The 23,321-nt window shown below is 41.0% G+C and overlaps 1 protein-coding gene across 1 annotated transcript; it reads left to right on the top strand.

Moving 5' to 3' along the window:
• The first annotated feature begins 3,926 nt into the window (after positions 1-3,926).
• LOC117553313 (zinc finger and SCAN domain-containing protein 5B-like) lies at positions 3,927-23,014 on the top strand. Its single transcript, XM_034227193.1, has 2 exons — positions 3,927-4,414; positions 21,766-23,014. Exons 1-2 carry the CDS (start codon positions 4,222-4,224, stop codon positions 22,578-22,580), a joined length of 1,008 nt encoding a protein of 335 aa, XP_034083084.1. The 5' UTR covers positions 3,927-4,221; the 3' UTR covers positions 22,581-23,014.
• Positions 23,015-23,321: the final 307 nt, after the last annotated feature.

The raw sequence follows: 23,321 nt of genomic DNA, 5'->3' as shown, positions 1-23,321 counted from the left end.
AAAGGGCCTGATACTTCTTCGACCTGCTTTGTTAAGTTTAACTGATGTACTGTATGTGCAGTATTTGTTAAAATCATTGTAAACTGTAGATTAATCATGGCATGTATAAGACAACAGAATTTTTTTTTTGCTGTTTAAAAGTGTCTACTGTTTCATGTTTTGTAAAATAGTTTTATTGAATAAGAATTGCATTTGATGATACTTGATAATAAAAAAATAAAAATCTTACTCCCCGTTTTTTTCAGTGTAGGGCAACCCAAATAGGACACTTGACGTCTAGACGGCTGCCCAATATGCATTGCGCATTCACTAGTTTTAAACTTAAACGGTTTCCCGATTTGCATTGATATATATCATTCCAAAGCTGGTAAAGACCTTTCAAATGAGCAATAATAGTCATATGAGAAAAGTACTGATCTAATAACAGAGATTTGTTCTTGAATCAACTTTTTTATGGAAATGTTTTTATGTAATTGTATTTAATTAATTAAATGAAAGACATTCACAGTTTATGTAATTAGATATACATTATTAATGCCTTACCTTTTTATATACATTCACAGTAATTATTTCTTCAGTATGAAGTATGTCTAACAGAAGTTCAATCCATTTCTCACTTATTCTGAGAATGTACTTAACCCAATAAAAGGAGTTGTTAAATAATAGTGAAGTCACGTTGTAATAACAATAGCTCATCTCTCTCGTTCAGATTAATATTGTCGTTTTTTTTTACTTTTCTTTTTCTGCTTTACCAAATGCCACTGTGTCAAGTGTCCTATTTGATTTGCCGTATGTAGTTGTCCAATATGGCGGACCATCTCTCACATACGCAATTTAAATCAGGCAGATATGCAGATCGGATAGTCAAAAGGGGCAGAAATGTAAATGATATTGTAGGTAAGATTCAGGAAGCCATTAAGGAAATTGAAAGCTGGTCTCTGACATGGGGGTTTAGATTGTCGTTTTTTTACGAGGAAAAGGATAGGTGAGGAGGTTAGGTTAAAACTTTATGGACAAGAACTGAAGAAAGTGAAGACATTTAAGTTTCTGGGAATATGGTTGGATGAGAGAGTCACATGGAGTACTCACATTGATAAAGTAGTAGATACATGTAAAAAGGTTTTAAATGTTATGAGGTGCTTGGCAGGCACTAAGTGGGGGGCTGATAAAGCTGCTTTGAGGAACGTAATTAGATCAGTCATAAAATACGGACTAATAGTGTATGCAGGGCAGCCTTAATGCACGGGCTGACCTGGGCTGACCTGGGCTGAAGCCCACGGGCCTACGGAGATCAGGGGCCTATCATGAGCCAATAAAAAAGTTTTTTAAAAAAAAAGTTTTTTATTTCGGATGTTTTTAAAAAACATTTAAATAAACAAAGTCTTGGCTTTCAGAATAAGAAACTTTTATTTCCAAAATCACACGATAAATACATTTTTGAAGCTTGTAAAGGGAAGATGACAGCTCTCACTCGCCACTCACTCCCCCTCCCTCCGGCTGAAATTATGAATGTAAGGCGTATAGTAATCATAGATAACACGGCAGGGTCCATTACAGTTTGTTTTCATCTGGTTTCAAATAAACAAAGTCTTGGCTTTCAGAATATTAAACTTGTTTCGGCAAATTCAGATGATAAATACAACGTTGAAGCTTGTAAAGGCATAATTACAAGCGGAGAACGGAGTAACTTGACGTCACAGCAGGCATAATAACAGCCGGTGTTTCTCGTGAGTGTTTTCCCCGGGAAACAAACACAATACACACAAACGCAAAAATACACAAACACACACGTATACACACACACACACACACACACGTGAGCTTCCCCGAGACCAGTAATCCAAACGAAAATATCTTCCGTCCGTAGTATTTTGATCATTTGCTCCGCTAATCAATCAGATCGATGGATTCCAGAGATTTTTCTCAAAAATGATGACTGCGTAACAGTCAGTGGGCACCACTTAACAGCCAATCAGAATGAGAATATGTTTCAGATGTGACTTATTTAAATTGTGAGTGATTGAGTGACAGATGAAGGTTGTTTAGGAGAAAAAGTTTGAGAAGAAAAAGTTTGAGAGTGGCACTCGGGAAAGGAAATTGTTGAGGGAAAAGGAGTTTCGAGACAAGCAGCTATTACAAAAAATGCCGAAGCTTACAGGTTGTTTTAAACCTGTAGGCCAGGATGAGGAGGAAGGAGGACAGATGAGTTCTGTACCGAGCAGTAGCGGTGCCGGCCGTGGGGCCTCGGAGCCAAGTAGGCCGTCTGGTTCTGATAGCGATGGAGTAGCGGGAGAGGAAAAACAGACAGGAGGGATATTGGAGGAGATGGAGAGGACGACGAGGACTTGCTACGTGGAGGGGAACCAACGGCAACCGGACCAATACACGAGGGAGGCCCGATACGTCACTCATCTGGAGGAGAGGACCAGGCGCGCGTAGAGCAGAGTGGAGAAGTGCGATCACAGAGCCTGCCGAGGCTATAAATGACTTTGATTTGTCATGGGGGCCCTGGGGGGCCTGATGGCAGGTTAAGGCGGGCCTGAGTGTATGGTTCAGCTGCATACTCTTCTCTACAAAAATTAGATAGAGTCCAGGCACAAGCACCAAGGATATGCTGTGGGGCAGTCAGATCTACACTTCAGGTAGAGGTCGGAGAAATACCAGTTTCTTTGAGGAGAAAACAGTTCATTGTTAATTACTGGGCAAATCTACGGGGCCATAAAGATACTCACCCTACTAAACAAACTGTAAAAACAAGTTGGGAAAGTAACAAAATTAAAAAAGAAAGTTTTTGTGTTTGTTTTTCGGAATTATGTAAGGTATTCAAAGTTAAAGAATGGAATATTAGTCCGGTGGTGTTGTTATCAGCTGTTCCACCATGGTTGCTACCTCAACCATATATAGTAGATTTATCCTTATTGAAACGGTTACATTCAATGAAAAATAAAATCAATGTGCAGGCTTATGTGAACACTGTTCTACATGAACAATATGTGCAGTTTATACAAATATTTACTGATGGATCCAAAAATCCAGAAAATGGTCAAACTTGTTTTGCATTTTATGTTCCTGAATTAAAGGTCAAAGTGGGAAAGCGAACGAATGATCACATCGCAGTATACACAGTAGAGATGATGGCTATCTCACTAGCACTTCAGTGGGTAGAGGAAATACATGCAAGTGGTCATTTGCTCTGACTCCAGCGCAGATCTGGAGAGTATAAACAGCTTCACTTCAGAATGTCGTCAGGATATTTTACATGACATTTTACACATCATATTTAGGTTAGTTAATTTGGGAATTGTTGTTCAATTTGTGTGGGTTCCAGCGCATGTGGGTATTAGAGGGAATGGGGTAGTGGATCAACTGGCAACATGTGGTTTGAAAGCAAACCAGATTGATATAATGGTACCCATCAGTAGAACAGAAGTCAAATCTGTTACAAAAGTTGTTATCAAGCAACAATGGCAAAAATTATGGGACAGTAACACTAAAGGAAGACATGTATACCAGATACAAAGGGAAGTAGGAACGGAAAGAACTTGGGGGAGTAGTAGAAGAGAACAGAGCATTAACAGCAGGATACAATTGGGTCACTCTGGATTAAACTCAACAATGCATCTGATTGGAAAACATCCAAATGGCAATTGTGATGGTTGCCAACAACCAGAGACAATACATCATGTATTTGTTAGCTGCGCGGAATATAACAGACAAAGACTCATTCTGAAAACTGCACTGGAACAACATAACATCAAGGACATGGATTTCAAGTCAATATACGAAAGTAAATCAAGAAATGAAGTAAACAAGCTGATCTTCAAGTTCCTCAAAAACACTGGTCTGAGGACAAGGATTTAATATGAACATTTAATAAATCAACAGTAGGTGGCGATATATGCTTCAAGTGGAAGCGATTCGCCATTAAAGAAAAGAAGAAGAACCTAGGTGGCTTCTCGTCGCTAGGTCGCAACGGTTCTCTCTCTCTGTGTGTTCCTGAGACATTGTGTGAGCTCCAGCACTACTGATCCATAATCTGTGTGTTTGGATAATCCTCCGAATGGACTGTGTGCTCTTTTTTCTGGAGCGTTTACCTCGGACTATAGGAGCTAGTTTAGCATGCTAGCTGGAAACACGTTGGCAACACTAATCAGATTGTGAATTTGATGGAGAGAAACAGTGTGTTTAACGGAGTTTGCAGGAAAAGGTGATCTAGTAAACATGAGTAAAGTCCAAATGCTGCTTTCGTTGAAGAAGCTGCTACTCACTCCTGCTGGTGAAGAGATATTTGCTCTGTTTGAAAAAACGATGGCAGAGTACGAGGAGGAGCTGTCTCGTTCAAAAGAGGAGAACAAGAGACTCCAGAAACTACTGGACGCTGTTTTACAGCCTCAGCTTCGGATACACAGAGCAGGTATGTCCCATTTACTCTTAATTAACACTTTAAATCAGGGTTGTCCAAACTACGGTCCGGGGGCCAAATACCCCTGGCCATTTTGAATCGGCCCTCAGCTAATTCAAAAAGTATAATGAAATATGGCCCACAAATTAAACTTGTGCTTTTCTCATATTGTAATTCTTAAATATATATGTACAAATATATTGGACAGTAGTATTCATGTGTTAATAAGCCCACTTTTTAAATAAATTCCGTCAATTCATGTTAATAACATTTTCTAACAAATCTTTGATGATATAAAAAAAGCCTAATAACTTAATTACTAAGCATTTTTTAAGGGATGAGCTACCAACAAGATACATGAAACCCTATATAGAGCTGTGATGTAGGCTGTTTTTTTCTTAAAGAATGCTTTTCCGGTTATTAACCATCCCCTTGTGTGTGTAGCTTTTCATAAAAAAACGGTGTAAACGGTCTGCAAAGTCACAAGCCCTCAAAGTACACCCTGTAGCGAGTACAACTCTAACACAGAAAATACCTTTCTATGCTGCCCCAGAACGCCTCATTGGAGATTTCTCTTTTTCCATTGTTTTCTTCCCAAGTATGGTGATGTAACCATGCCCAAATGGAGCTCCTCACACACCAGAATCCCTCGGCGTGACTATCAAACGCAGTGGGGGGACCTTTAGCGTCGATTTTCAACTATCAGGGAGTCCCATTGACTTGCATAGAGCTCCCTGAACGTTGGTAAGCGGAGAAAACACTGACTGTGTGGCGAACTGTGTGGCGAACAGCCTGGCTGTGAGTTTACGTGTGTGCTCAGGCTGAGTTCCGCGGTGTCTCGCTGTTTCGCAGACCCCACGCAGCAACCAGGAAACGACACCAGTAACCCAGCTCACACTGTCCGCTCCTCGAGCCTCAAAGGGCGCAGCAGCGAGCCACGCAACGTCCCGCCAACATGGCACCCAGGCCCCACGCAGCATTCTCATCTGTTTGTTATTACTGGTGTCATTTTCTGGTTGCTAACAAACGCCATTGTAACACCTAAACACTGATGTTCCGCTGTAACGGTGGTGGACTCATCAGAGCACAGTGGGCTCATAGGGAGGGAGGGGGGTGGGGCAGGAGCCCCAGCAAGCCGTTTAGGACAGAGAGTGAATACACATAGCTCTGTCGCGATATCTTACGATAAATAAAAATGGACTCGATAACTTTTCTGAGCTCGAAAAATTGCCGTTCACATGCATGTTTGTTTACATAAGGATGTGACCAGAATTTTAGCCCGGCGCGCTGTGAGGGGCAGGGCTCACACACAGCCAAGTCAGGAAACTCCGCATGCAACAGTGTAGCAGCCAAATTAATAATATAGAGACAAGCAGGAGACAACGTGTGACTTACTTGAGGGGAATTTGAAGTTAAATGGAATTGGTTGCAAAACCTAATACCACATCTCCGGTGTGGGAATATTTAGGATTTAAGCCAAATCAACGAGCTGAACCTACGGACTTGAATGAGCCGGGCGGTATGTCACATTTGTTTAAAAAAGGTAGGAACAAAAGCTAGCAATACGACCAACCTTAAACTGCATCTGAAACACAACCACCCCATTCAATTTTCCCAGCTGGGAGCAAACATGGCAGCTGGAGATGGAGAGCCCCCACCTTCCCGACAGTTTACAATCAAAGATGCATTTACCCGCCAATGCAAACATGTTGGTGTTCCTTGCTCAAAATCTTTGAAAAACAGATTTGGACATGGCCTGTTGAGGCATCTGGGTCTTTGTATCGTGGACTGTACACATGACTGCTATTTTAAGGAGTTTTTTTTGGTTGTGAGACAATGTGTGCTCATATTTATTTATATATATATATGAGAGAGAGAGAGCTCTGTTTTCTAGCTTGAGTCTATTTAATTAATTAATTGTTTTGGTTGTGTTTGATTTAATAAATTTTTTATAATTTAATTTGTTTTATTTATTATATATAATTTATATATGTGAATATTATTTCAATAAAAAGTTCTGTTTGAAAGGATGTACTTGAATTATTATTATATATTATCATTATGTCAGTGGTCTAAAATGGTCTTACAACGGTGCCGACAATATTATCGTTTATCGCACTAATTTCCGGGAAAATGTATCGTCCAACAAAATTAATTATCATGACAGGCCTAAAATACACATACTATACAGAGATGCTGTATGAGAAACCAATGTGATTTTGGAACTTTGAACAATGTAAATCTATTCTAGTAGACCTCAACAATGGAATTCTGATCAGTAGAAATGGCCATGTCATGGGACCTTTTTAAAGCATATTAATGTATCAAGCCTGATTTACCTACATTTAGCTAACTTATAACTTAATTTACGAGGCGATATACCTCACCTTTATGAGTGGCCCAGCCCTTCGTATATTTTTCTGTATGTGGCCCTCGGGGAAAAAAGTTTGGACACCCCTGCTTTAAACTCTTTGGTAACACGTTAAAGTCTTTGGTAACACTTAAGACTATTTATTATTGCTGAGTAACGATTAAACATTTTAATCATGATTCTGCGATTAATTGCATTGTTATGCAAACAATTAAATAATTAATTCAAAAGTTGTGTTTTGCGCATTTTTATTTTAAACAAATAAGGTTATTTTTAACAGTAGTAGGCAGGGATGCTCCGATCGATCAGCAGCCCTACTTTAAATGGAAGATCCCCATAGGCCCCGCCCACTCGATTGGATCGGCGATCGGTATCGGCCAGCGATCGGTATCGGCCGATACTGATTCCGGCGATCGGCCCCAAAATTGTAGATCGGAGCATCCCTACTAGTAAGGCAAGGCAAGGCAAGGCAAGTTTATTTATATAGCACCTTTCAACACAAGGCAATTCAAAGTGCTTTACAAAAAACGAAAGACATTAAGAAAATGGCATTTAAAGTCAGTCATTAAAAAGAAAAGATAATAAAATAAACATTAAAAGAAAAAATACATGGATAAAAGTTACAGTGCAGTTTAAGATGTGAATAGTTCAATTAAAAGCAGCGGCAAAAAGAAAAGTCTTTAGTCTGGATTTAAAAGTAGTCAGAGTTACAGCGGACCTGCAGTTTTCTGGGAGTTTGTTCCAGATATTTGGAGCATAATAACTGAACGCTGCTTTTCCATGTTTAGTTCTGACTCTGGGGACAGAAAGCTGACCAGTCCCTGAAGACCTGAGAGATCTGGATGGTTCATAATTTAGCAGTAGGTCAGAAATGTATTTTGGGCCTAAACCATTCAAAGCTTTATAAACCAGCAGCAGTATTTTGAAATCTATTCTTTGACACACAGGAAGCCAGTGTAAAGACTTCAGAACAGGAGTGATGTGATCCACTTTCTTAGTGTTAGTGAGGACTCGAGCAGCGGCGTTCTGAATTAGCTGCAGCTTTCTAATAGATTTTTTAGTGAGACCTGTAAAGACACAATTACAGTAGTCCAGTCTACTGAAGATAAAAGCATGGACAAGTTTTTCCAAATCCTGCTGTGACATTAGTCTTTTAATCCTAGATATATTCTTTAGGTGATAGTAGGCTGATTTAGTAACTGTTTTAATGTGACTGTTGAAACTCAGGTCAGAGTCCATGACTACACCGAGATTTCTGGCTTTATCTGTTGTTTTGAACATTGCAGACTGAAGCTCAGCGCTAACTTTTATACGTTCTGCCTTGGCTACAAAAATCATTACCTCAGTTTTATCTTTGTTTAATTGGAGAAAGTACTGACACATCCAGTCATTGATTTGTTCAATGCACTTACTCAGTGTTTGAATTGGAGCATAGTCTCCTGGTGAAATTGGTATGTAAATTTGTGTGTCATCCGCATAGCTATGGTAACTTATTTTGTTGTTTTTCATTATCTGAGCCAGTGGTAGCATGTAGATGTTAAAGAAAAGAGGCCCCAAGATGGAGCCTTGAGGTACCCCACATGTCATATTTGTCAACTCAGATGTGTATGTACCTATAGAAACAAAGTTGTTTCTGTCCTTTAAGTAGGATTCAAACCAATTTAGAACTGTTTCCGAAAGTCCCACCCAGTTTTCTAGTCGGTCGAGTAATATGTTGTGGTCAACAGTGTCAAACGCAGCACTGAGATAGTAGGCATATTCCCTTTACAGAGTAGCATTTAAACTATTCCTTGTCACTCAATGCCTGGAACAGATACGAAATGTCCATGTAAGAGTTTGGTACCTTTCTTCATGTTTCTGTCCCCGCCATTTATTTTATGTGTTGGTTCATGTGAGCATTGCAGCAGTCTAAGGCCCGCCCTAAATGCTCTCATTGGTTGAGACGCGATAATAACACGTTAACTTGCCCAGCCCTACTATCTATTCGTTCATTATAGGTCCCATGTCATGGCCATTTCGACTGATCATAATTCCATTGTTGAGGTCTACTAGAATAGATTTACATTGTTTAATGTTCCAAAATCACATTGGTTTTCTCATACAGCATCTCTGTATAGTATATGTATTCACTCTCTGTACTACACGCCTTGTTGGAGCTCCTGCCCCCCCCCCCCCCGCTCCCTATGAGCTCACTGTGCTCTGATTGGTCAGCTCGCCCACTCTGTTCTGATGAGTCAACCACCGTTACAGCTGGACATCAGTGATTATGTGTTACAATGGCGTTTAACAACCAGAAAATGACACCAGTATTGACAAACAGATGAGAATGCTGCGTGGGGTCTGGGTGCCGTGTTGGCGGGACGTTGCTCTGCCCTTTGAGGCTCGAGGAGCGGACAGTGTGAGCTGGATTACTGATGTCGTTTCCTGGTTGCTGCGTGGGGCCTGCGAGACACCGCAGAGCTCAGCCTGAGTGCACACACACACACACTCACAGCCTGAGCTCCGAGTGTGTGTGTGTACGGAGCACCGCGCAGCACCGTGTGTGTGTAAAAATATATTGTAGGGCCATACCTATATAAAACATGTCTCGTGTTTTGAAAAAAAAACTTCACAAACAGATCATGCATTTTAGCCATGCCTCATTTCGCTCTATTTGCTCTTTTCCAGCCCTGTTTTTGCAAGGGCTGATTCTGTGACGTAGCTTTAATGCAAATGAGCTGCAGCTGACCACGCCCCCTTCAGGAGAGGGGAGTGTGCTCAAAGATCAGCTGCTGGGCTCTCAGAATAGGGGGAGGAAAAGAGAGGCTCTGTCCACCGTGTATTATTCTTATATGATTATATAGAGTCGTTATTCATTTGTTTTAAAGCTCAATACATAACAAAGAAGACCTTTGACCGGCACTTTTCTAATTTTAAAGATTTAAAGGTCCCATGTCATGCTTTTCCAGTTATTACCTGTCCCCTTGTGTGTTATGAAGGTTTTTCTGCATGTAAACGGTCTGCAGAGTAAAAAACCCTCAAAGTACACCCTCTAGGGCAGTGTTTCTCAAACTTTTTCATACCAAGGACCACTTAACCAATAAAAAAAACACTCGCGGACCACCTAACTCCACAAATATCCAAAAACACATCGTTTTTTGTAGAACAGATTACAAATCGCCTGAAGATTGTACAAACAAGTGGCAACATGTGTGATGAAGGTGTTGCGCTGGGCTATATCATGCAATCGAAAGTAAAACTTAAGCTCGCTCCATTGCGGAGATATTCCCGCGAGAGTGCGGAAAACTTACATTTATTCATTTATTTCAAATGTGAAATGTTACCAATATACTCACGGACCACTAGGGGGCGCTCACGGACCACCAGTGGTCCGCGGACCACACTTTGAGAAGCACTGCTCTAGGGAGTAAAACTCTAACACAGAAAAGACCTCCCCAAAACGCCTCGTTGGAGATTTCTCATTTTCCAATGTTTTCTTCCTGGGTATCGCTACGTAGGGATACCCAGTAGCCACGCCCAGAGCTATGGCCGCACCCTTTGCCAGCCAACATATATACTGTTGGTAGCTCAGGTTCAGTTAAAAACTGTATCCAGTCATGCCAACGAGGGTCTGTTTCCTGTCTTGTGAGGGGAAATCTTCAATGTATGCCTTACCGAGGGCAGAACCACGACGAAGTCAGTGGTTGACATTTCTTTTTAACACTGTTCCTTCAGATGTTCGAGCCGGTATTGTACTGTGTGCACTAGTGTTGCACGGTGTACCGATACTTGAAAGGTACCGCGATACCCTGCCGTTAAAAACGGTACGATTCCTCCATTTCATTAGTATCGGCACTTTAAGAATGACGGGGAAAAGTACTCCGGTGAGAAAGCGCCGTTTTAATAAGAGCCGTGTGTGTTCAGCGCTCTGCTTCCACTCCCTGCACTGCAGCCGTGCCTGCAGTCCCGCCCCTCTCAAGCACGTTCTAAGTCCCTCCCCTCTCTCGTGCATTCGGCCACGCGCTAGCTGCCAGAGCATGTGAGAAAACGAGAAGCATGGCTGCAAGTGGGAGTGCAACTGCCGCTGCGCCTCGGCTTGTTGACAAAAAAGACGCCAGAAGCGAAATTTGGAAGTATTTGAGCTATATCTCTGACAGTGAGGGCAAGCCTACGGACACCACGAGGCCTGTCTGTGAGAAATGTGTTAGATCCCTGCAAACCAAGGGAGCCAACACATCAGACTTGGCTAAGCACCCCGCCGACCGGAATCCAGAGCTGTTTAAAGAATTTAAAGACAGACAGGTTAGCGAATGTGATAGATAACATAATTACATCATGCTCAATCCCTCAAATCTAAGTCAAACAAGTGTAATTTATTTTGTGACAAACGAACGTTTTCGTAGTTTGACGAGGCAATTAATGGCAATGATAACTGTCTAATATGGCTATCTTTTTAGCTAACTTACCAATGTGGCTAACATCTGCAATATACATTTTGTCAATAATTATTTATATTACTGTACTATTACATGTTAATAAAATATAAAAAAAATTATATTTTATAAAACAACAAAGTTGTTTGAGATGATCCTTAATTTTATTTAATACAAATTCTTGTCATTTATTTTGTTTATTGTTCTCATTGTTTAAAAGTTTGTGTTAACCATATGGTTCTGGTGTGAAATAAAGCACAATAATTACATTTAAGACTGTTTCCCTTTTTTTTAGAAAAGTATCGAAAAAGAATCGGAATCGCAATTCTTGACTTGGTATCGGTATCGAAACCAAAATGTTGGTATCGTGACAACTAGTGTGCACGGTATTTTACAGACCAAAGCTTCGCAAACATTGCAGCGATTCATGCCGGATATGCACAGCGTAGGACACTGAAGGACGATGTTTGGACTAGGGATGCCAGCGATTATTCGATTAATCGTTACAGTCTCCATAATCGGGGGGGGGGGGGCAGGATATCCAACAAGCCGTTTAGGACAGAGTGAATACACATACTATACAGAGATGCTGTATGAGAAATCAATGTGAGTTTGGAAAATTGCACCATATAAATCTATTCTAGTATACCTCAACAATGGAATTATGATCAGTAGAAATGGCCATGACATGGGACCTTTAAACTTTAACGGACATGTTGACCGGCGGAAAAAAATCGAACTGAAACTCTGCTGCACGGTCCCCTCGTCCCTTGGAAGAGGCGGAGAGGTGGGTGTTTGTCATCTGCTGGTGGACTGCCGGAGAGAATTACAGCGCTTGCCTCGGGAAGGGAGAAAAAGAGCCAGAGCGTCCACAGCGGAGAATAAACAGAAGGGCAACCATGGAAACCATGCGCGGGAAGTCTTCTTCGCTGCTTTTGTGACAGACTACAGCGCCATTTACAGGCCTGTCATATGTACTACAGCAGGGGTCGGCAACAGGCGGGTCGCGATCCCGGACCCAGACGCCGACCTATACGGACCCGGACCTATAATCAATACATTAATAGGGCATTTAAATTTTGACGGGTGATTCTATTTTAAACGCCGCCGACAGGGGGCGAAAGAGACAAGTGAGCGATACAGGGAGAGAAACACAGAAGAAGAGATGAAAGCGCGGCAGAGAGAAGCGGAGAGGAAAGTGAGTGAAGAGAATAATTAGCGATACAGGGAGAAGGAGAGTGAACATGCGTGTTAGCGGCAGACAGGGAGAGACAAATAATTACACATGGCGCTCTCCAAGAGGAAAGTGGACAGTGAGAACAGAGCTTTTAACCCTGAGTGGACGGACTCATTCATGTTCATCCTGCCCACTGGGATCACAGAACCAGTGTGTCTCATTTGTTCAGAGACCGTGGTGCTCATTAAAAGTGCCAAAATGCCACTATGAGACAAAACACAAAGTGTTTGACCAAACATTCCCTCTCAAGTCAGAACTGAGGTCACAAAAAATAAGCAGTCTCAGAGCCCAATATGATCAGTCGACCAGGATTAAACTAAATATCGTTCCAGGGCAGGCTAACCGAGGCTAACCAATGAGCACCTGCTTGTGTGTATATGAGAATGGCCCTGACACAATTTCAGCCCAGATTTACAAACTCCTGGCAGGACAAGCTCGAGCTCAATTCTCCCACTGAATTAAAAAAAAAAGTGAGTGAGGGACTGTCTGCAATATAAGAGGGAAAGAAAGAGAAACTTTAAAACTGTTCAATTGTTATGATGTGTAAAGACTGATATTGTTCTATAATCGTCTGAAACTGTTAATAGTCTAGCACAGAGGTGCCCAGTACGTCGACCGCGGGGGCAATGCTGGTAGATCGCGAGTCATTCATAAAAAAAAAAAAATCCAGCTCCGTTAAAATAGACAAAACAGGTTTTGATCCCTCCTCCCTTGGCCTCCCTGCCACTTAATTCAGGAGTTTACTTGATTGACAGAAAAAGCGACCTATCGCTTTCCAATCTGTTAACCCAGAATGCAAAGCGATACAAAATCAGTCAAGTGCCGGGAAAACTCAAATTAAGTTAAACAGACAAACAAGAGACAAACAACAAAATGAGTTGTGCAAGAAGCTAAAGACATACCACTTCCACCCAGAATGGGAGGAAGAATATTTGGTTGTGATGTCACATTCAAAGGTTATTTGCCTTATTTGTAAAGCAAGCCTCGCTCTGCCAAAGAAAGGTAACGTGGAGAGGCATTATCGGAGTGTTCACAATGTATATGACAGCGACTTCCCTCCGAGTAGCGATTTGAGAAAGAGAAAGGTCATGTATTATTGCTACACAAATATTATCTTGCAGTCTTAGTGTCGCCAACTCGTTTCTAACATGCAAAAAGAAAAAAAAAATGCGTCTATGGTCGGTGTATTTTTGATCTTTCCAATCGAGACGAGAGCTCTCTCTCGCTCGTCTGTGTGCGAGGGGGCGGGGCAGTTTGAGAGACAGCAAGCGCATTTCGTGGCATCTGCAGGCAGTGGCAAGTAGGGTTGGGAACCGAAACTCGGTTCCAGATGAGAACCGATAAGAAAATGCCGGGTACCGGGTACCCATACAAAATACACAATTTCGGTTCTGCTTAACGGTTCCTAAACGCGGTAGACCCTGTATTCCAGCGGGTCCGTCTGCACCGCGGTGCTGCGGTGACCCGGTGGAATACAGGGCGGACCTGGAGAATCACAGAACGGCCGGTCGTTAGCGGGCCGTTGACGGCCGGCTCGGTACGCTGACGGCCGGCACCGCCCTTCATTTTTTTAAACGGCATCATATCAATTGCGCTGACAGGCGACAGAGGTCCACAGTTGCCCCGCAGCGATGCTCCCCCGCCCTCCCGTAGACATTTCACGAGCTCAGTCACTTCATAACACCAAAGATAGGTCGCGGTAAACACTCTGAAGTGAGGCTCCACTACACTAAAAAAGAAAAAGAAAAGGCAAAGTGTAATGCCTGTTAATAGCTTGCCACAGGCATAGCTCAGTTAAAATAAAGCACAGCTATTGTGCAATACATTTGTATTGCATGTATATTTTTTAGTAACAATTTCAGTTAAAGCTTTTAAGAATAAATATATTTTTGTTATCTAAACGTTTGACCTCTTTATTTTTACAATTTTGGAATCGAAACGGGGAATCGATAAGAACCGGAATCGATAAGCAGAACCGGAATCGAAATCGGAATCGATAAATTTCAAACGATACCCATCCCTAGTGGCAAGTCCTTCCGGCATATGCCACAGAGGCCGCTACTCTGTGGTAGCTGTGGCAAGTCCTTCCGGCATATGCCACAGATGCCACAACTTGCCGAGGCATCTGCCGCTGCTCAACGGGAGTTGCCACAAGATACCAGAGTAAGAGAAGGTTTACGGTAGCTGCCACTCGCCTTCCGTGGCAAATGCTGCTATTTAAACCCGTATTTATCGTGTAAAATGTCGCTGTTTTGGCATGACTTTATCGAACTGATCTGTACACAAGACTGATGATCTGTACACAGGACTGATGGTCCGATCTCTATTTTTTTAAACATTATAATTTCTATTGAATTTTACTTGGAGCATGGTTTGCTAAAATAAACAAACGTGCTATATTTATGATGAAATATTGGCGAGTGAGGGTTGCAACGCCCTTGGCAATTTTCGCTTCTTGACGGGAGTTTCCACTGCTTGCTACGATAAACCAGGTGTATGACTAGTAAAGACAAATAATTAACAAATAAATATCTGTATTGACACAGCAACGTGTACACTGGTGTTATTAGACTTGGCTACAGACTTGGGGCAGCTGTAACTGATTGCAGTTGCCACTGCTAGTGAGATGCTAAGGTTTACTTTATAAATTAGGCAAAGGACTTATATTTGCCCCATGCCTTCAGCAGCAGCAGGCCATTCACTTTGATTTTATCCAGTTATGAAATGTCATCATTTCGACAATAAAGAAATGCTACATAAACGTTATCTTGCCCGTTTTATCGAACCATCTCCGTTTCTAACTTTCAATATATTTAAAAAGAGATCTCTCTCTCATCTGCGTGCGGGGCGGGGCCTCACAGACATGCTGCTGCGCTGTGCACACAGTTCTGCCGGTAATGAATATTAGGATACATTTTGTGAGGAAACTTTTCCACCAATAATTCCAATAAGTATTCCAAAATGTATTCACTTCAGGTTTACGAAAGTAACTGTATTCGGATTAGTTGTTTTTCAAATGTAACGCGAGCTGAATACAGTTAGGCTACTTGGTTTTTGTATTCTGATTACGTAACGCCGTTACATGTATTCAGTTACAACCCAACCCTGTGCACAGATCATCAGTCCTGTGTACCTATCAGTTCGATAAAGTCATGCCAAAACAGCGACATTTTACACGATAAATACGGGTTTAAATAGCAGCATTTGCCACGGAAGGCGAGTGGCAGCTACCGTAAACCTTCTCTTACTCTGGCATCTTGTGGCAACTCCGGTTGAGCAGCGGCAGATGCCTCGGCAAGTTGTGGCATCTGTGGCATATGCCGGAAGTACTTGCCACAGCTACCACAGAGTAGCGGCCTCTGTGGCATATGCCGGAAGTACTTGCCACAGCTACCACAGAGTAGCGGCCTCTGTGGCATATGCCGGAAGGACTTGCCACTGCCTGCAGATGCCACAAAATGAGCCAGGCCCTACTGGGCAGTTTACACACACGCAGCTGCTACATGCAGCAACACACGGCGGGGATGGCGGAGAGAAGCGCTCCAAGGTGTGGTTAAATGTTACCCGTCTTGAGGTGGACAATGCTCGTTGCCAAGAGTGTTTAGCATGTAAGGGCGGAGCAATTTGTCTAAACATTTAGCAAAAGTGCACCACATTCAGACGGAGAAATGCACCGGGTTCGACTGTCTTTCTGTCTTTCTGCTCTGTAGCCCCCTCATCCACGAGTAACTTTTCCACGTCAGGTGTTATGTATGCTAGCAGCAACACACAGTTAACTCATATTATACAAACATGGGTTAATGATTAGAGGTAACTGAGTTATTTATTTTGTTAAAGTTTCAGCTATTCTGTTTACAGTTCTGTCATCAGATTATTTAATACGATTTGTTAAAACATTGTTGTTTCTTTGATGTGAAATATTATTTATTTAATTTAAATAAAAAGCAATGTTAATTTTGTAAACAATTTAAGTTAATTTAATAATATATGTATTTTTGAATCAAGTATTCATCTTTATTGTCTTCATTGTTAGTTTCCGCATGCCTAAAACAACCTCAAGCTAAATCTAAAAGTTGATGGCTAAATGAGAGCGCTTGAGAAATTGTGTAAGGCATACAGTAGTCCGAATAGTCGATTAATCGTTTCATTAATCGATAGATTAATCGATTATCAAATTAGTCGTTTGTTGCAGCCCTATTGTAGTTATCCCATGTATAAATAAAACGTGTTATTCAGCAACCCTTGCAATTTGGGATTTTATTTTGGTTGGTAGACCCTCGGTGAGCTGGTCATTTCAAAAGTAGCTCACCAGCGAAAAAAGTGTGGGCACCCCTGGTCTAGCAGGAAGATCCCTCAGATTTTGAGATCCCTACCCGAGGTAGAACAAATGACAATGATTTTTCTTATCTTTAGGGTCTCCCATTAATGAAATTGATTGTTGTCAAATTTTATTTTGGGGGAAAAAATGTTTTTTTGGTTGTTCTTTAGAACTACCCCAATCCCTGAAAAAGAGCCAAATTAGACCAGGCCGAATGTGGGAAAGGTGACAAAAAAGCCCATAACTTGAGAATGATCACTCTTTTTCTCTTCAGATTTGCTGAGGTATGAACCAGGTGGCTAAGATACATCAACAAATATTTAATTATTTAACTAAAAAAATACTCTTAACCTCTTAATCCAGATATCTCACCATGACTTGCGTATGCATGCACGTGCACGGTGTGGCGTGACCACCAAAACAGAAAGATATGGACACAAGATGTGTGCAAATGTATTTAGTTTCCTATCCATGTGAACATGATTTAAGTGGGGGGGGACCTAATCTTCAGGGGGGTCCGGGGGGCATGCTCCCCCGGGAAGATTTTTTTTAAAATATTGAAGTTAAAAGCATCAATCTGGTGCACTTTGAGAGCAAAATTAGGAGATCTATGGATACATCTCTCAACACCCATATGAAACAGAACTGGAAGCAGATTTATTTTTCTTTATGAATATTTGACAAATCACTCCCCTTTCAAACTGTATTCTTCTTTATTAATAACAACTTTTTTTTACTGTCATATAGTATTTTATACCCGTTTACTTTATTCTCTTATTTTTTTATAACTATTATGATCATATAAAGATGTGCCTTTACCTCACTGGTTGTAGAAAAAGCTTCTTATATTCGTTAGCATAGCTAGCTAATAACAACAAAGTTATTGACTGTATGATCAGTATGACAGATGAACAGATCGCCACTGGGCTTTCAACTAAAGACACAGTCACGCAAAAACTGCGGCATGTGTACGGCTCCTTATCGGTACTGACATTTCTGAAGTGCTGGAGTGGCGTTCTGGTGCTCTCCGTCAGAACTGCACCCCTGTCAGTCGAGACATATACCATGTGATGACAAGTTAGGCTCGTGTTGTGTTCAAGGACCCTGACCTTGGCCAGGAAAAACAGGCACTCGCTTGTTTAATTTTTTTGCGGTCTAGATTTCTTACATTTTTTTTATTTTTTGCGTTTATAAATTACCTTGAGGGCCGTACCAAATTGTCTCGCGGGCCGTATACGGCCCGGAGGCCGGAGGTTCCCCACCCCTGGTTTAGACGAAAATGGTACTTTTGGTAATAGGAACATAGGACTCAATCACTTTTCTCTCATTTATCAGAAAAACAGTAATCCCTAAAAAATATACCATTACTGAATTGTCTAGGGTACTATTGAAGACTAACCAGTAGTTGTATGGCAATATCTGGTACAGTTCTATTTCAAATGAGATTTCTTTAGACATAGGCCTACCTCTTCTCTGATACAGTCAAATTCCGAATGGGGGATAAGTGTCATAATAGCCTATAAGTTAAGATAGCTCACTTTGTTGGTCATTATATTTGTAGAGGGAAATATCAGGTGGCTGAACTACATCACCAAATAGTCAGAATAAGAGTAACCCAATAAAATAAAGTGTATCAGTTCTAAATTGCAAGCCTCTAAGTCTAAAACATAGGTGTAAATAGTACAGGTTTTATTGAAACTGGAATCTTAATTCAAAGTACAGTATACAAATCATCAAATAATTCGGTGAGAGGTCAAGTATATAGATACTAGAATATAATGTTAAATGTCAGGTTCCTCAGAAACGTTAGGGGACACATTTTGACATTCTGCACAGCAGGTGCAGAACCCCGTACAGGGAAGGCCAACAGAGAGTGTTGTGGATATATTAAACTCGTCAATACTGTAAAGATGTACAATGAGAGTAATCAATAATAAACTGGTGAAAACAAGCAGCGTTGTCTTTTGGGTTATTTATTTGAAGCTTCAAAGGTACATGTCTCACAGAGTACAGAGTAGTCTGCAGAAGTGTGCGTAATAGTCACAGAATAGCAAAGCTTATATACAAGATAGCGCCCTATCTTGTATATAAGCAGACAGAGTTTTGTGTAGCACGCCTCAGAAATCTGCTTTCACACAGATGTCTCATATCGCTATTAGACACCTGTGTCCTTGAGCTACAGAAAGTATAACAGTTAGCAAAATATGGAAGTTCTAACTTAGTGTGAAGAGGAGTAGTTTCAACATAGTCTGCCAAATCAGCCCTGTGGCCTTGAAGCGCTTGAGAATAATAATCCTCATTAGAGTATGCAGAGGAAACGGCAAATATGAAGAAATGGTACAGTAGTGTTAAACAATGCTTTTAGAAGCATTTGGTTTTAGCATATAAGGTAACATAATAAATTGCCACTACAAGAGGCACTGGCACTTTCCACTCCCTCCACACTTTGCATCTTTGCAATACAAGTGAGTAATGTCTCTCACTTATGTAGGTGCTGGGGGTTTTGTAAATAGCAGTGGTTGAATGGCCCCATCTCTGACAATCCAGCCCTTGCCAATAGGACTCCATAACAAGGGTTTGGGTTCGGCCTGTGACACCATATCGCTGTCTGAAACATTGCTCTTTACATGTTGTTGAAATGCATCCTCTGTTGGCGGCAGATTTTCCGAGGCTGCATCTTTTGTTGATGCAATTATGAACCTCAGTTCATCCAAGTTTGTGCACATCAGTCCAATTTCCTTTTTCTTTTTTCCATATAGCAGAAGTGCAAATTCTCTTGCGACTGGCAAATACTCTTCCAAGCTGACAGAGAGTCCAAAATGTGAGTGCAGCCAGTGAGTGCATGACATGCTGGTAGACAGTTAGACATGTAGTTGTCGCCCAGCTTCAGGACCATCTCCAACTAAACGGCCTCTTTGAGAAATTCCAGTCTGGTTTCCGTTCCGCCCACAGCACTGAAACAGCTTTGTGGCTTTGTTTTTTTTTTGTTACTTCCCGTTGTAAAGCGTCCTTGGGTTTCGTGAAAGGCGCTATAGAAATTGAAATTATTATTATTAACACTGTACATATTATTGTTTGCCCGTGGGATTAGGATTATCGGTAGTGAGAGCCACTGCGGTCAACTCGGCCATCTCTCGCGTTTGCTTGGTCAAATGAGCAGTTCTTCATTTTTGAGTGCGCGATTTATAGCGCCTTTACGGTAATTGCTGAGAAGCGGCACTAACGCAAGAGTAAAAGAATGCATGTTTTTCTGCTTCATGCGATACAAATTATTTTTACCATAAATTCTTAAATAAACTAACACTGTTTGACTCAGTCCTATTTTGACTGCTACCAACAATAAAATGAAGTACTTTTACTGTCTTTTTTCTGGGTAATACTCTCAAATTCCCTTCCTGAGAACAAAATCATGCCACTTCTGCTATATTTGATGAGATAAAATGATTTTTAGCCATACATTCTTAATAAAACGGATACTGTTGGACTCAGTACTTGTTAGACTACTACCACAAGTACAATCAAGTACTTTTACTGTGTACTTTTTTAGTAATACTCTGTCAAACTCCCCTCCCGAGTACAATAATTCATGTATTTGTTATATCAGATACCTCTACTGTAGATCTATCCGCTGTTCCACTGTGGCAGCTTTTTAATCACTGCCCCCCCTGGTGGATCCATGATCCATTGCAGCTGGTTTCATTATAATTAAATGTATTTATCAAGGGGGCGTATCAAGTCCTGTGGGGGGTTTTCCTTTTCAGCAGGGGCCCACCCCGTGCAGATCACGGACCCGCACGGGTAGGCGTCTGAAATGAAGTGCTACATCTGTAGGTGTTAATTTAACTCCATTTAGCTACTTTTCGTCTTGCCTGAAACCGTTAAATATCCAACCACTCACCTCACTTTGCCTGTCCGTCAGTGGTTCATCAGCCGAAAATATCTGCGCACTGTCACATCACTTTAAAAAAAACGTAATCATCCGCTGCTTTGCTTTTCGTAGTCATCATCAATCTGTCAGGTTGAAGTTCTTCTTTTGATAATGGCGAATCGAAACCAGTTGGTTCACTTGTATATCGTAATAAAAAAAAAGTCATGTCCCTGTTAAATGCCTTCATTCAATGAAAACAACTACAAGACCGGGACTATTTTCACCACACAGGAATATGTCATCGCTACTGCCATGTTATCAGGCCATGGAAAGTTGTAGAACAATACAAATCACAACTCTCACTGTTCAGTCAAATTTACTATGATTTACAGGTCATTGAGCTGGCTTACAAAGCTGAGTTTAACTATTAACAACTTATGAAACTAAGTAGAAATTGCATAAATTTATATATTAAGTGAAAGTAACTTAAAGAAAAAAGTTACAATAACTTAAAGATCAAATCCTTTTTTACAGTGTACTGTTTCAGAAATAATGCTTGAAGTGGTTTGGAACATAATATGGCATTTAATCATGGCAGCGTTTAGCTGAGTTTCTCCTGGTAGAAAACTCTCTTAGCAGGGGAGAGCTGGGTGACGCTACAAAGGGGCGTGGCTAGCAGCAGCTGTTCCATTTAAAGCTATGGTCACAGAATCAGCCTTTTTGGAACAGGGCTGGAATAGAGGGGTATGAGGCATGGCTACAATGGGTGATCTGTTTGTGAAGTTTTTTGCTTAAAATATCAGTCATGTTTTGTATAGGTATGGCCCTACAATATATTTGTAGTATTACCATTCTATAGGCGTAGTGTAGCTGTGAACGATCCCAAATACAATTCATTGTTTACATTGCAGCTAGTGCTAAACCAGAAGAAATGACCCTTTTTCATTTTTAACTGGAAGTGAAAAGGGGCTGGGCTACATAAGGTGAATTGAGCCAACAAAAACACACAATAGTTGGGACTAAGAAAGATAATATTAAAGTATAAAAACAAAGGCATTATTAGGGCTGAAAAATGTCTCCCAGTTTAATGGTGATTAGATTTTTAAATGCTAACACTTAACAGTTTTTTCTGACTGTGTGTTTCCTGTTTCCTGCAGACGTCCAGCAGCTGGTGGTGGTTAAAGAAGAGGTTCTCCCTGACCAGCAGGAGTGGAGCACCAGTCTGGACCAGGAGGACCCAGAGCCCCCCCCACACATTAAGCAGGAACAGGAGGAACTCCGGATCAATCAGGAGGGAGAGCAGCTTCAGGAGCTGGAGGAGGCTGATATCACCAAGTCCACTTTCACTCCTGATCCCGTGAAGAGTGAAGATGATGAAGAGAAACCTCAGTCCTCACAGCCTCATCAAAGACAAACTGAACACATGGAAACAGAAGCTGATGGAGATGACTTTCGAGGACCAGAACCAGCCAATAACTCGGATCCAGAGAGCAGCTTACAACCAAAGACTGAGGACGACACTGAACCTGATTGGAAGGAGCCCAGAGAACCTGCATCAGGCTCAAACTCACTGAAAAATAGACATGAATTTGTCAGTGATCTACGACGTAGTGCTGCAAAGAGACCATTGAGCTGCTCAGTCTGTAAGAAAGCTTTTTCACTGAGTGGAAATTTAAAGGTACACATGAGAGTCCACACAGGAGAGAAACCCTTTAGCTGCTCAGTTTGTATGAAAGCTTTTTCACAGAGTGGAAGTTTAAAGGCACACATGAGAGTCCACACAGGAGAGGAAATATACAGCTGCTCAGTCTGTGAGAGAGCTTTTTCATGGAGTGGAAGTTTAAAGGCACACATGAGAGTCCACACAGGAGAGGAAATATACTGCTGCAATGTTTGTGACAAAAGATTTAAATGGCGTAATCATTTCAATAGACACAAGTGTGGTGGTCGTCAGTCCTCAAAGCTTAATTAAATTCAAACTGAGGATAACTGAGAGGCAGAGCCTCCAATCAGCAGCTCAGCTAAACACATTGAAACAGAAGCTGATGGAGATGACAATGAATAAGTCTTAAGACAGTTCACACATGAGAAAAATCTGCCTGACTGGATCAACATTGTTGCACAGCATTCATATAAGACTTAAATGAACTCTATCTTTATCAACATAATTGGACAATATGTTTAATGTTTTTGTCATACTGATTTTCTGATTTATACGTTAACCACTGATGCCGTTACATGTAATACGTTAGAATAGAATAGACCACTGATGAACCATTTTATTGTGGATTGAGCGCTCCATATAGAGATATAGGATGATTTGATGTATTCTCTATTTCTAAATGTTTTGTATCATTGCTATCCTGTTAATGAGCCCTGTTTTACATAAATATACCTGTTATCTGATTGTTTTTGCTTCTGTAACTGTAAGGGAACATATTTGCCTATTTTGTATCCTGATGACCTAATGCCGTTACATGTAATACGTTAGAATAGAATATCTTTATTGTCATCACACATCAGTGTAACGAAATTCAGTTGGCTTCTCTCACTGCAGTACATAAATAAGAACACATCCATAAAATAAGTGATAAAGCAGAGATAGTAGCAATAGTCAGGGTCATCACTTAAATGCACTTTACCAGAATGTTAAAATACATTTTTAAAGATTATTTAATAAAGTAAAGCTACAATGTTTAAATATAAATAGTTA

Source organism: Gymnodraco acuticeps, unplaced genomic scaffold (assembly GCF_902827175.1).
Source record: "Gymnodraco acuticeps unplaced genomic scaffold, fGymAcu1.1, whole genome shotgun sequence".
Lineage (NCBI taxonomy): Eukaryota > Metazoa > Chordata > Actinopteri > Perciformes > Bathydraconidae > Gymnodraco > Gymnodraco acuticeps.
Note: the sequence above shows the minus strand (reverse complement) of the source record. Positions and strands in the feature narration are given on the sequence as shown.

Bases quoted from the DNA above. Each gene is read 5' to 3' on its own strand.
- LOC117553313 (XM_034227193.1), top strand. From the start codon at position 4,222: ATGAGTAAAGTCCAAATGCTGCTTTCGTTGAAGAAGCTGCTACTCACT. The intron at 4,415-21,765 runs GTATGTCCCATT...TGTTTCCTGCAG, and splicing joins GCTTCGGATACACAGAGCAG to ACGTCCAGCAGCTGGTGGTG.